The sequence below is a fragment of the Typopeltis vanoorti genome, chromosome 21 (assembly GCF_054136105.1).
Source record: "Typopeltis vanoorti isolate ZY-2024b chromosome 21, IOZ_Tvanoo_1.0, whole genome shotgun sequence".
NCBI lineage: Eukaryota > Metazoa > Arthropoda > Arachnida > Uropygi > Thelyphonidae > Typopeltis > Typopeltis vanoorti.
In genome coordinates, this window is record NC_143569.1 from 22,001,756 (window position 1) to 22,016,668 (window position 14,913).

Sequence of the window (14,913 nt, forward strand, 5' to 3'; positions counted from 1 at the left end):
GGAATGGATGCTGGTGATTATCCTCCTAACTTTTTGTGGAAAGAATATCTGCGAACCTACCACTTCTTCTAGCAGAAGGCTTCACTCTCAAAATCCAGTGAATTACGGGAGTAGCCACACGGCGTCAAAATGACTTCACATGTGAATAACTAACTGACATTGTACTTGGCTCCAATATACCAAGTACTGTACATCGCACTGTATGACAGCAGAATATCAATTGCAGGGGGAAAAAATTACGCAGTATTCGGTCTATGCAAATTCATATAGATGGGCAGTTATGTTCCTTGTTAATACAACTTTTGCAATGCTGCTGCTGGAAGGAGATTTGCACAGGCCTGTGTATATCATTTTTGCATTGTCAAATACTGGTTTAAACATATCATATCATGCAGAAAGATGGACAGATAGATTATTCATGTTCTTCATTTTTTTGAATATGCAAACATCGCTTTGCTGTTCTTCTAGAGTAGAGGTCTTCAACCTTTCAGACAGTGCGGGCCGCATTAAAAATTTCAGTGAAACCCACGGACCACTAAGCTATACTTCGGTATTTAAAATTGTGAGATGCTTTCCAGATTCACAAGGAACGCTGTGCATTTGATACTTTACATAAAATCCTATAAAAATAAACTAAATAAACTTTATCTACGCTCTTAAAAAGCTTTAAGAGCGTAGATAGGAGTTAGGTTCATAAGTAAATACAATCAATACTTGAAAAAAGATAATTTAATGAAGAAAACATTCATTTTTTACAATGTCAATGGGAAATTTGGCAATGCTTTTCCTTGACTAGCTTGTCGATGTTGTTGGCATCAATGTTGGAAGTCGCTATGCGCAGAGTATTCTCGAGATGTTGGTCCGTAATCTGAGTTCTTGTCTTGGACTTCACATGCTTCATTCTGGAGAAGAACTGCTCACATAAGTACTGTGTGCTTCCTAACAAAGCACACATCTTCAAAGCATGCCGACGAAGATTAGGGAATGTGTCCTCAGAAATGTAGTCTGTAAAATGCAAGCAAGGGCACATTGAATAATTTTTCTCTCAAAGAAGATTTGTTTTGGAGTTCAAGCAGCTCCATTTGTACAGAGCCTGGCATTTCGGCAGCATTGAAAATAAATGTAATGAAGACTTCTGGCTACGAAAATCACTAAATCCCTCTTCGAACTCATTTCGCAACACGGCTAATTTTGTAGCGCATTCATCAAGAGACGAATAGTTGGACTCAGCGAGAAGCTGAAAATGAGTTAAAAATCTTTTTTTGCGAGTTGTGCCTCCCAAAGTTTGAGCTTGACCACTTTGATGTGATTAAACAGAGTGTGCATCAGTTGATCTTTGGATTGTAGTCGCGTATTTAGGTCATTCATATGCAACGAGATGTCGGTCACAAAGCAAAGTCTGTCATCCACTTCGGATCGTTGAATTCCGCAATCGGCTTCCCATTGGTTTGCATGAACTCCTGTATTTCTCTCCTTAAGTCAAAGACTTTTAAGAACCTTCCCTCTGCTCAACCAACGCACATCACTATAATAAACCACATCGACGTGATCCGCTTTGCACTCTTAGGTCATAAACTGTTGGAATTAACGATGATTCAATCCTCTTGCCCTAATAATGTTGACGACAGTCACAATAACTTTCATTACATTCTCAAATCCAATAGTTTCCGCGCACAAATTCTCCTGGTGGATTAAACAGTGGTAATGGACGAAATATTATCCTTCTAGTTCCGCTTCTTTCCCACCATAGCAGGGGCACCATCAATTACCACACCCTCGAGGTTGGTCAAGCTGAGGTCGAAACGCTGGAGCGTTTTCTTGGCGCTTCAAGAATATTAGTGCCTTCATAGGTACGAGCACTAGCAGTTCTTCTGTCATAGTGAATTGTTGATCAGTGCACGGACAAAGATAGCCAGTTGTGCTGTATCCTTCATATCTGTGCTCTCATCTAAAGCAAGTGAATATGACGTAAATTCGGACGACCGTTTTTAAAATTCCTTCAATGTCATTAGCAAGTTCTTTGACACAGTTCCCCAGATAAAGGCAGGTTTTTAAGCACTTAATATTTGGGCACAGAATTTTCCCAGCAGCGATGAGACACTATTTCACAAACTCGGCATCCAAGAAGACTTTTGATTTTTTAGCAATTTTTTCAGCTATTACATAACTTTGTTTGACGCACTCTTCACTCTCTTCCCTCTGCCTTTTAAACGTACCTTGCTGGCATTTTAAATCAATTTGGAGACGGTTCCCTTTCTCCCCATGAAGCTGCCCTTGAAGCTGATCGAAATGGGATGCATGCTTTGTCTCATAATGTCGATTTATATTGTATTCTTTTGATACTGACACTGACTCACGACAAATTAAACACACTGGCTTATCGTCGATCGGCACAAAAAAAAGTACAAATTAGTCCACTTTTCATTAAAAACCCGACAAGAATCACTTAATTTACGCTTTTTACTCGTAGACGCCATAGCGATGGAAGGTGAGTAGTATTAGGGGCACTAATAACAAGATCAAGATAAGATAAGGATTCGTGCGTGATTGGTCGGACACTATGAACAAGATCAAGATAAGATAAGGATTCGTGCGTGATTGGTCGGACACTATGAACAAGATCAAGATAAGATAAAGCTGTATCTTATCTTGATCTTGATCTTGTTATTAGTGCCCCTAATACTACTAAGGTGAACCTAAAAAATGATTCAAAATGGCCGTGTAACGGTTATTATCCACTGAATATGTCTCCCACTAATGAAAAAATCTGGCAATATAAAACCACAATAGGCTATGGCTGACACGACAAACCTGCGTGCACTTATCCACGAATATCACACTGTTCGCAACTGACTGATAGTTGATGAGATCCTCTTGCATTTATATGACAATAACGAAGTATCGAGAACCTTCGAGATGTATCTGGAAGGCACTAGACAGCGCACCCGAACGAACTACTGCTTCAGCCATCTTCCCGCGACGTTAGTACTAGTACTTAAGTGCGGCTTGAAGCTGTTAGATTGTTAGATGGTTGAAGAAGCGTGTCTATTTAATATTTATTTTTATAGGATTTTATGTAAAGTATCAAATGCACAGTGTTCCTTGTGAATCTGGAAAGCATCTTACAATTCTAAATACCGCAGTGTAGCTTAGTGGCCCGCGGACTTCATTGAAATTATTTTTTATTTAATCGCGTTTTAATGTTAAGTAGTTATTTTTTTCAAAATGGCCACGGGCCACGGCAAAGAGCTCTGCGGGCCATGTGTTGAAGACCCCTACTCTAGAGGAACACTATACGTAACATTACTATAGATTGCTTCGCTGTTCCTCTAGACCAGTGGTTCCGAACCTTTTTCACACTTGTGTACCCCTTTTAAACTCATTTCTATAAATTGTATCCCTTGTTTTTAAATATTGACACTTTTGTTCAGTGCCTATCTTAACGTAAAATAGTTTACTTGTTTTTCCGCCATTACTGATTATTTTTCATATACCCCTGAACGGCCCAGCACGTACCCCCGTGGGTACGTGCTGGGCCAACGAAAAATAATCAGTAATGGCGGAAATGGCCTCATTTCCACTATTTTACATTAAGATAGGCAGTGAACAAAAGTGTCAGTAGTTAAAAACAGATATTTTAAAAACAAGGGGTACAATTTATAGAATGGGTTTAAAAGGGGTACACAAGTAGAAAAAGGTTGGGAACCACTGCTCTAGACTATAGTCTACAGCAACAGCAAAGCGAAGTGCAATTTTTTGTGGTCTCCGATTATCACACATCAAGTGACATTTATCAATATTTGGCGTCGGCCAACTATTGATATATGCCGTATGCCGGCAGAAATGTTTGTCATTGTATACCATATATTGGCATTATGCGCATTTAAACATATAGACAGAGGATTTAGTCTTCAGGTGAGGAAAAACCTCCGATCTGGTTCAACACGTTAATCGCTGGGACTGGTAGATCATTGTCATTATCTTCTTTGAAGAGAGAGAGAGAGAGAGAGAGAGAGAGCATTATGAAATGTTCATAACACTGTAATATATCAAACAAGGAAATCTTAGCAAAGGGTTTTCGATTTATCTTCGTAAAATAAATCTTCAGTTTCTCAAAATTTCAACTGAAGATTTTTGCGTATTTCTTCATAAAATGGATAGTTAAGTGCTGGTATATTAGAAAATTAATATAATAATATTAACTGATGTGCAATTTAATTATTGATCGAGCAATTTATCTTCTATAATTACTAAAAAAGTCATGATTTCCTAATATCCGAAAACAGAACTATACGAGTATATTTCTTAGAATTGTTCCTCATCTCGAGATAAATAAACTATATTCATTAACAGTATTGCTGTTACAAGGAAACCTGTCGCGAATTTATTGAGATGAAAAGGGAAACACTTACCTCCAGACCGTCCCGATAAATTCATTTTTTGTCTTGCTCTTTCTTCTAGATCAAGAGTCATTTGAATTCTTGTTGCTCTACGAACTGATGGTGGAATTTGTGGCAGCTGTCTTTTTTTCATTGAAGGTGTTCCAGTAGGTGTCCCACCAACGGAATGGGGATGAATAGCAGAGCGATTTGTCATTCTTGATAAATCTTGAACAGGGGATCTAGGCCTGAATGGAAATTTATGAAAGAAAAAGAATGATTGCCTTAAACATTTAATAAAAATAACCACTATCTCTATATTAATCTTTGTTAAATAGCTTATTAATTAAGAATGCCTGCGCGGTTAGCTTAGTGGCTGTGCGCTTCGCAACCATTTGACTGGGGAAGGAGTGTCCTAGGTTCGATTCCCGTCGACGACGAGAGGAGCTTAAGGATCATCCTCGACCATAGCCAGTCTTGGACTTGGTTCTTCATCCCGTAAGCAGACAAACCAGTCCCGTGAACACACAAGGATTACAGTCATGAATATTGCCAGCAGAAGAGTGGCAAACCGGCTGCATTAATACGCCAGTAATCCCTCATTAGGAGGGGACTCAACCCGTCCTTGGACGGATGAGAACAATAGGATAAGATTAATTAAGAATAATTAAATATTTTAATCGGATTATATTTCCATTATCATAACACGAGTGGGATGTTTTGTTTTTGAGTGTGATATTCAGACTAATCTTGTGTGACAAACAATAGTTTGGTCCCAAGCTAATGTTGTCACATTATGCTGTAAGAGTTGCATATCTCCGTCATTCTCTCATAATAGTACTTATCCTGTTACTATGTTTATCTGAATGCTTACCATTTCAACAGTGCTTTCACAACAATAGTGCTTATCTCAGTAATGCTCTGTGTGTGTGTGTGTGTGTGTGTGTGTGTGTGTGTGTGTGTGTGTGTGTGTGTGTGTGTGTGTGTGTGTGTGTGTGTGTGTGTGTGGTTTTCAACTGTTGCTAATGCCAAGCTTCCCTTATTAAGACGTTTTGCATAATTGTGTGAAGTAGGTTTCGTGGATGCATACTGTTTGCCAATTTAAGTTTGTGTGCGTGTATGTGGTATTCTACTGCTGGAGTCAGGCTGGTGGCCTGGAATCAGAAACATTTAAATTATTAACATTGGATTTTAATATTCATAGAGTTTTAATTTTCATTAAATATAAATAAAGGAAGGCTGCATGGTACAGAAAAGAAGAATAATTGAAGATAAATGAGCAGAAATACGATCACTTAACGCGTTTGTGTTTGGACTGTGAGTGTATGCTCTCTTGTTGCATAATGCTGTAATATATTGAAGAAAGTAGGTGGAATTAAATACCAAATAGGACAAGTAGCATTTTTTCATCACATCCTAAACTTGTAGCGTCTCAGCTTGTAGCGTCTCAGTTGGTATAGAGCAGTGTTTCCCAAACTTTCAGTACCTGCGTACCCTTTTAAAATTAGTAGCATCGGCATACTCACTGTCAGACAAATGGAATTTGGGGAAGGTGTTTATTTTTTAATATTTGTGATATAATAAATTACAAACTTAAAATATTTTGCCGCACGAGCGGTGAAACAATCGCTGTGGTCGAACTAGTCGAATTTGAACTTTTAATGCAAACACTTCGAACCACGTGCTTGGAATGCGATTTCCAATGCGTGTCGATTAGACGCAGCCCTAAACCGAGATTAGTCGATACATACCAAAAAACACATTTTGTTTAAAAATTCCTTGAGATTTTTTTACATATTCAAAAATTAATTATAGAATAAACCAGTGCTTATCTGTGAATAAACATATAAAATAAAAACACTGGTATAGACGATGTTATTTAAGAAAGACTGTGTTAGATTCCCTTCATCTCAAAAGCCCTGATTGAAGGCTCTTGAGCTGAAGGTAAAGTTAGCCAGTCTCATACGGAGAGGGAGGGTTTTACATCTCGGAAACCAAAACAGGCAAACTGCCCAGAAGAAAAAATGCAATTTATAGCTGTGGCAGACAATGTAGATAGGATTAACTGTCCTATCACAAACAGTGAAGCTTCTAAGAAAAGCGCTTGCTTGGCAGTGACAGGATATTCAGTCTAACACGAAAAGGAAGATTGACTCTTAAATCTGTGATGGAAAATGAAATTAATTAATGCGTGGAAAGAGACACTTGTTAATTCACATCAAGTGTCACTGTTTTTTTTTTTTTTTATATAAATTATTAATTAAATCAAGAGAGATAAAATCAAAAGGAACATTATTTAAATTAAAGGGATATCAAATCCCACATTGTTTTAAAACCGAATAAGAAACTCAAAGATCGGAATCAAAGAGTTTCATGCCGAACGTTGCCCTAGTTTGTACTACGTACTTAGACTACGTGCTTCAGCTCACGCTAGTAGTCGCCGGTACTTTTATAGGTACTACTATATTCGGCATGAAACTCTTTGATTCCGATCTTTGAGTTTCTTATTCGGTTTTAAAACAATGTGGGATTTAATATCCCCTTAATTTAAATAATGTTTTACATCGCCGAAATGAAGCCTATTGGCTCTTTATTTTAAATAATCAAAAGGAACATTTTTAATCTCTTCAAATTATATCGAATTTTCCAGTCTTTGTTTAGAAATGTCTGCTTAGTTAGATTCATAAGAAATATCAGTTAGAGTTTTAACGAAAAAAGGACATATTACTCAAAATTTATAGACATACTAGAAAAGTCTACATACATCAGTCTTTGCACCACTCTCTTTCAACAGAATTACCATATATAATCTTTCCACTCCTGCGGAATTATTCTAATTGAATAGACATGTATTCTTATTCTTAGTCTGTTTGTCAGAAAGATAGGTGTGATTCCACCTAGAAAGTGAAGAATGGGTTTAATTCCATATAGAAAGAGAGGATTTCAGATTTCGGTGACAGGATGTTTCCTCTTGGTTATCCCAGCATTCTTAAAACAGACCAAACTGGACTGAGAACACTGGCAATTTCCAGACATAATGCATTTGCCTTAGCATTCATTGTTTTGGCGTATTAATAGCTAGCCTTTAAACTTAGCTATATTCACTTTATGTCTATATTTACATTTTTTAAATTCTTATTTCCATTTTTTTTCTTTCATAGTATTTTCGAAATACTCTCTGTAGAGATTCAAATCGGATGTTTAATAAACGTTATCTTTCTTCCGCCCAGTTACAGATACTGAACCGAACAACATGTCGGTGTGTGTGTGTGTGTGTGTGTGTGAGAGAGAGAGAGAGATGAAGGCTTATGAGTCACTTTGAGGAGATGAGGATGACTACCATAAATATTTAAGAGAATTTCAGATCAGTCTATTTGTTCGATTAGTTTAAATACTATTATCAGTCAAAGTGCGATAAAATTCTAACATTACACTTCTCATACGCCTGCATGTCTTTCTCACTGGTACACTGTTCCTATCTAATTAGTCTATGATTAGACTCTCCAAGCAGAAAATGTTAACCTTACGCCCTTGGTAACCACACTCTTACTTATTTTCCCTTAAGTGAAAAGCAAAACCTGGAAGTTATTACTCGTTTGAATGAAAGATTTAAAATGTGTCTTACCTCATTTCAGGAGGAGACAGAGACCGAGATGATGTCTCTGTGCCTCTTCTAGATGGTGACCTTGATCGAGTACTTCCTTCACCTGGAGCCACCGATCTAGAACGTCCTCTAATACCACTAAAATCAGCAGCAATAACAGTATCTCTCCTTCCTCTTGTATACACGTCATCTCTGCCTATTACTGCAAACGAAATCTTTATTTGAATATATCAAAAATAATTGTAATGATACAGAGTAATCCACACTTACAATTATATATATATGTGTGTGTGTGTGTGTGTGTGTGTGTGTATATAAAGGGACCACAAAATCGAATTTTCAGTTATGGTGTTATTATTATTATTATTATTATTATTATTATTATTACATAATGGCATTTCCATATAGTCCGTAGACATCGCGGGAGGTCCATTACAAAAACATTAATTATCAATACCAGTACAGTGTCTTTTATATTTTACCTGGAAATTATTCATCGACAAAACGCACACATCCGACTCTGGCAAGCTATTCCGCACAGTTACAGATACTGAACCGAACAACATGTGTGTGTGTGTGTGTGTGTGTGTGTGTGAGAGAGAGAGAGAGAGAGAGAGAGAGAGAGAGTGACAAAGAGAGAGAGAGAGATGAAGGCTTATGAGTCACTTTGAGAAGATGAAGATGACTACCATAAATATTTAAGAGAATTTCAGATCAATTTGTTTGTTCGATTAGTTTAAAGTATTATCAGTCAAAGTGCGATAAAATTCTAACATTACACTTCTCATACGCCTGCATGGCTTTCTCACTGGTACACTGTTCCTATCTAATTAGTCTATGATTAGACTCTTCAAGCAGAAAATGTTAACCTTACGCCCTTGGTAACCACACTCTTACTTATTTTTCCTGGATGACCTCTAGTTTTCCTTACATATTTGTGTACTGAAATATTTCCTCAAAATCAATCCAACAAACCCCATCTAAGCAACTTGTATGTTTGTATCATACCCCCCATCTGTCTGTCGGTTAGCCTCTGGAACTCACAGATCTTCAATTTTCTCATATGGAGCATCACACAGACCTGTTATCATCTTGGTTACTCGCCTCTGAATCCGCTCTGCCTCGTCCACATCTCTAAGAAGCCCACTCGACAAGTTCTGTGCATAATCCAAATGAGGCGTTATAAAAGTCTTATAAAGAGGAATGATAACTTGCTTATCTCTGCATGCCAGAATTTTCTTCAATAATCAGGGAATCAGCTATTTTAGCCACTTTTGCGACATTCCCTTTGAACGTCAACTCCTTATCCACCAACACCCCGAATTTCTGGCTTTATCACTTTCCTGGAGTACACTTCCCACAATGTGATACACAGCCGGTAATATTTTCACCCCAAAATGCAGAACGTTACACTTTGCCACATTAAACTGACATTCATTCTCCTTTGTCTATACTGCCAGTCTCTTTAAATAATCCTGTAAAATATCAACATCATCATGTTTATTGACACTATTGCTCTACCTAATTTTCCATCATCTGCAAACAGCTGCATATTTCCCCTCAGATAATTTCTTATATCATTAATGTATGAATTTAATAGCAGTGGCCTAAGACACTCAGAACTCTGTGACACTCCACTAGTCACAGCTTTCTAGAGGTTTCTGCTTCTGAATAAACTATTGTATGATACCTCTCGAACAGTCACATTCTTTTATCTACATCACGAGCTTCAGGTTCATACCTGTTTGATGTAATTTATTTATTACATTCCATGCAGTATCCTGTCTAACGCCTTTGCAAAGTGCAATAGTATCACGGTGTAGCCATTACTTTTGTTCAAGTGAACTATCTCTTTATTATAAAAATTAAGTAAGTAAGATACTAAAACATGACCCACCCTTCATAAAGCCATGATGTTGCCCCCCCATGCAGTACCATACCTATCCACGCATTCCTGAATTTTGTCTTTAACGAATTTCTTCAAATGGTGTAGGTTTGCGAATGTTCGCTTTTTCAAAACCAGTTTTTGTCGAAAGTTCGTAATGGACTAAAATTTATAATAAATTGAAAACATATTTTTGTTGATCAAGAGCTGAATGAAGGCAAAATGAAAGCTAACAATTATGGTGCACATTGCTTTGTAAACATACTTCCCTATACATGAGATAAATTTTTATGTTCATGTTTTCATAGTAGTTATGAACTTCAAACTGTATCTTCCGTATATTTGTTCGCATTGAATTCATTTATTTGTTTTCCAGAGTTTGGCATCTTTCAGGAATCTTTTCCTGGGTGTATAATTCTGCTACTGAAAAATTTATTTGGAAGCAGACTAATTTTCATTGCACTCAATTTTAAGAACACATCTTCAACAGTCTTGATACATTTGTTGGCAAACCAAGACTGAGATAATGATTCAGACTAGCATTTGGATAACATTCTTCCATTCCTATAAGAACTGTTTTCAAGTATTATTATTATTATTATTATTATTATTATTATTACTATTACGTGACATCTCCAGGAAATCTAAAGACTCATCGATGGAGGGCACCTACTTAACAACTCTACGTCTCCACCACTCAATCTACCAACTACAACGAACGGCTTCCTTCATCTACACCAACGCCATCCACTGCCGACCACCACCACTAGTATTGATTGGTAGAAACATTAGAATTACAAAATTTAAAAGTCCAACGAAGTAAACTAATAGTAGAAATCACAAAAAGCATCTTATATACATTATTATTTTGCAAAACAACAACGGAGAGTGATTGTATGAATAGAGACCATCAACATTACCTTTTAATCTTAATTTACCGAGAGAGGAGCCAACATTTGTATCAGGGATCGCAAACTCATGAATCGCTATCTATATGCTGCTCTCTAACGCCTTTTGTACTATTCACCATTCATCGTTGTGTGTAAAATGTCACTACTTCAATACAGGCATTGTGCATATCAGGAAAAAATTTCCAAAAAATATGGCACTTAATATGGCAGTAAAGCAAATGAGTAAAAGACAAGGAATGTTACTGACAGGAGTTTATGACTGATCCCTTAATGCGCTTAAAAACCGAGTGCTAAGCTAAATCTTTTTCTTTACGAATTAATTAAATCAGAAATAACAATGTATCGGGTGTCATAAATAATATCGAAGAAGTATATTAGGTTGGCAGTCTCAGTTTATAAAACTGTGTAATTAAATGTTAGGCAGTTGTAATAGTCTATACTAAATATTGCAAATGCTTGACTCATGACATATCTATTATCAATCCAGTACGTACCAGTTCCAGATCGTTTTCGACTTTGTGATACCATATCTCTTCGCGATCGTCGTTCAATTGCATCTTCCGATATGAATGGTGAGCTACGGCTACTACCTACAGAGCTAACACTAGCTCCGTCTACACCCAGTATTCTCCTTTCTGGAGGTGACAGGGATGAAGAAGAAAAAAAAAAACATTGGTTAATATTGAGATCCTAAAATTAAAAAAAAAGGGGGGGGGGTTATCATGCTGCGCAAAACAGCACAGTAATATGTTGTTTTGCGCAGCATGACGAATCATAAGCGGATATATTGTTTGAAATTATTCATATATTTCATATACGAACCTCATCGTAAGATCAAGAGAAAGTCTCATGCCCATTTATACAGTGTTATATCGGAGATTATTTGCTGTTATATAACAGCAAATCTGTTAAGTTGTCAATCATCAGTGAAAGTGATATTTAGCGTTGTTTTTATTGCAAATGCAGAAATAGTTCATTCACAAACGTTTTGAAACTGTTGTGTCATTAGCAAATTTTTAACTTGCTGGCAAAAAAAAATCAATTTATGTTATTAGTTCAAGGCTTTCATTATACTAAAAACTATTGATGTTTACATTTTGAGCCGAATATAAAGCAATTTTTTTCAAATAAAATGATGGACTAGGATTTCTTTGTACAAAATACTTTACCAGTTCTCATCACACAGAACAAAACGTACACTATCTTCCATTTTTGTTGTTATGTTCTTAATGTTGTTGATATCTTCCATTTCTGTTGATAATGATACATTGTTGTTAGGTCATTCTATCAATTTAGATAGAATGACATGACCTAATAACAAGGTATCATTGTTTTCACTACACGTTTTTTCTGCAAATATTCTGTAAAATCTGCGGAATACTTGCAAATTTTACAGAATCTTTTAACAGTGAAATAATGAGCGTTACATAAAACATGAGTGCAAATGCATGTGATAATGGAAATATAGCAACAGAAAAGCTTGAAACAACTAAAGAAATTGATTCTGAATAAACTGCAAGGGATCTTTAATTAAGTGCTAGAGAGAGTGAAAAGAAGTAAGGATGACCATGATTCCAAAGAAAGGCAATCTCTCTAAATGTGAAAGTATAGGTGTCTGGATTATTGCAAATATCATTAGAATAGTTTAAGATAAGGACTGGTGTGAGACACGGCTGTATGGTGTCCAGATTAATTTTTAGCGTAGCCATTGAATGGATTATGAAAATATTACAAGCATAAGGAGAGGAGTAGAATGTAATTTCACAACACAGTTGGATTATCTAGATTTGGAGGTGTCATAATTTTAATATCATCCAAACACACATATATCCAAGCAAAAGAAGGAGATTGTATAAGGCAGTTGTATAAGGTGGATTTAAATATGAATTAACAAAATCTTTTAAATTGACGACAATTGCCAAAACGAAATTAATAAGTTGACCAACACAGAATAGTAGTCAGTTTAATATCTCAGGCCGTGAGTTCGGTCCTCACCTAGAACAATATTTTTTTTTTTTTTGGCCAGCCTGGTTGGTCGAGTGGTTAGCGTACTCATTCTCCAACTAACAGACTTCTGGTACAGATCCATCAGTGGGCATGGATGTTCATGAATGTTTTCGTGGGTTGTAGAAACAAGAAAAAATTAAGAATTTTACATATATGAGAGCTAATATTGATGCAGAAGATGGAACTCGAGTAATATAACAAGATTAACGAAAGCAAATACTGCTTGCTTTCAGAAGAATTGAATAATATATGAAAATCATCAAGATAGCATAATAAAATCAAAATAAACGTTTTTATTAACAATGTGAAGGTCTTATTGTTACATGATTCAGATACATGGAAACTGACAAAGAAACTGAAAGCCAAATTAAATAGTTGTTTTTTAAAAAAAATGCATAAAATATTAAAATTATTTTCGTCACAGCGTAATAAGATATTCGATTTATATATACGGACAAAGCAAAAACGTATTGCCAGTGAAATAACAAGACCTGGCTGGAAATGGTTTAGCCATGTACTGAGAATGGAATGTGAAAAAATTACAAGCGTAGCTGGCTTTGCATGGCTTGCAGAAGGGGAAAAAAAGAAAAGGGGAGGTGTAAACTAACTTGACAAAGATTGTCAGAAAAAGAAAGAAAGGTGGCTGGCTAGTAAAATAGGAGAAAAACAGAATTAGTTGCAAAAGTTAGGGATAACTCAAGAAGATGGAGAAGAGCGTGATTTCCTACAATTTCTTCTGAAGTAATGAGTTTTCATCCACACTTAAAATTGTTCCAATTTATGCACAAATAAAAGGGTAAACACAAACTATGCTTTTCATTCCATTCTATAGATTGAGGACTGAGTAATTTTACGAAATAATTTTGCGATTATCAATGTGCTTCACGATTTCAATTAACTTTGTTACTCTGTAAGATTATCACCCATATTTTTTTGTGCGCATTGCATAATTCCTTTTCTAATTTATTGTCATATCTGACTTTTCTTTATTACGTTGCTTATTATTTTCCATTAAGATTTACGCATTGAGGAATAAAGTTTGGTTTTGCAGTAATAAACTGTATTGTGGTTTAGTTTTTTTATAATTGTAATCCCATAAGACGAATTTGATTTCTTTAGTTTAAAATTTCAGAAATAGTATTCTAGAATTGTTATAAAATCCATCTGAACATGCATACTTGTTTAATGTTCTTTATGGCGATGGGGGGGGGGGAGAGCTGCTTTAATGTTTTTAAAATATTCCTAACAATGATCTCTGGATATGTATTTATAACGCCTGGCCGTAAACAAAGGATTGGATAAGGAAATTGATATATTTACTAACTAAACCGTTGGTAAAATGTGGGCATACCATTGTATCTTCTTTATTGTATCATACATTGCATGTTAACTATCGTAAATATCTTATCAAGAATCATAATCACATTCATTTTCTCTAATGATTCTCTTGCGTATTATTATGGAAAAATACTTATCATTTGAAATACTTCATATGATAAGTATTTCTCCAAGTATATTTACAAAAACGTGTAATAAATAAAAAAGACCTTCCGAACACTGCAAAAACTAACATTCTGTAAAATCAATTTGAAACAAAAACATGAACTTACCCCTAGCCAAAATACCATCGTCATAATCTAGCTCCGATAACTCACTATCCGATAGTCTAGAAGTTGTTGAAGGTGGAGACAAATGGTCAGTAGATGTAACGCTGCTAGTGGCCTCTGTGTCATAGTACATGTTCTGCCTTCTCTATGACGATAAAATGATACTTTTTCACAATATAGCTATACTAGTATTAGGAAAAATAATAATTTATATATATTTACTTAAGTCTGACAGTAAATATCTTTGGTGTGAATGTCGACTTGACTTTTCTCTAGAAGCAGCAGAAAACAGTACATTTATAGGACATGAGAAGAATTCAGGACTTTTCGACTGAAAGTAACTAAGTCGATCTTTTATATGGAATGGACAGAGATTTCTCTCCACGAAACCAGATTTCCTCTCCAGCAAACTAGAGAAATCAGTAAAAAAACGCGCAATGTGTTTTATTACTCCCTCCCATCCACTGAAAGTTCCAAACCTATAGTACATTAGTACTGTAGGCAGGCTAAGAATAGTTTT

The 14,913-nt window shown here is 35.9% G+C and overlaps 1 protein-coding gene across 2 annotated transcripts in view; it reads right to left on the reverse strand.

Moving 5' to 3' along the window:
- The window catches only part of LOC150094669 (regulating synaptic membrane exocytosis protein 2-like), a 358,944-nt gene that overhangs the window by 72,167 nt on the left and 271,864 nt on the right, over positions 1-14,913 (reverse strand). For both annotated transcript variants that reach the window (XM_090410907.1, XM_090410908.1), the window contains exons 12-15: positions 14,397-14,538; positions 11,274-11,414; positions 8,005-8,185; positions 4,413-4,627 (exon numbers count right to left, since the gene is read on the reverse strand). In XM_090410907.1, coding sequence (XP_090267033.1) covers positions 4,413-4,627; positions 8,005-8,185; positions 11,274-11,414; positions 14,397-14,538 — 679 coding nt within the window. The remainder of the gene's footprint in view (positions 1-4,412; positions 4,628-8,004; positions 8,186-11,273; positions 11,415-14,396; positions 14,539-14,913) is intronic.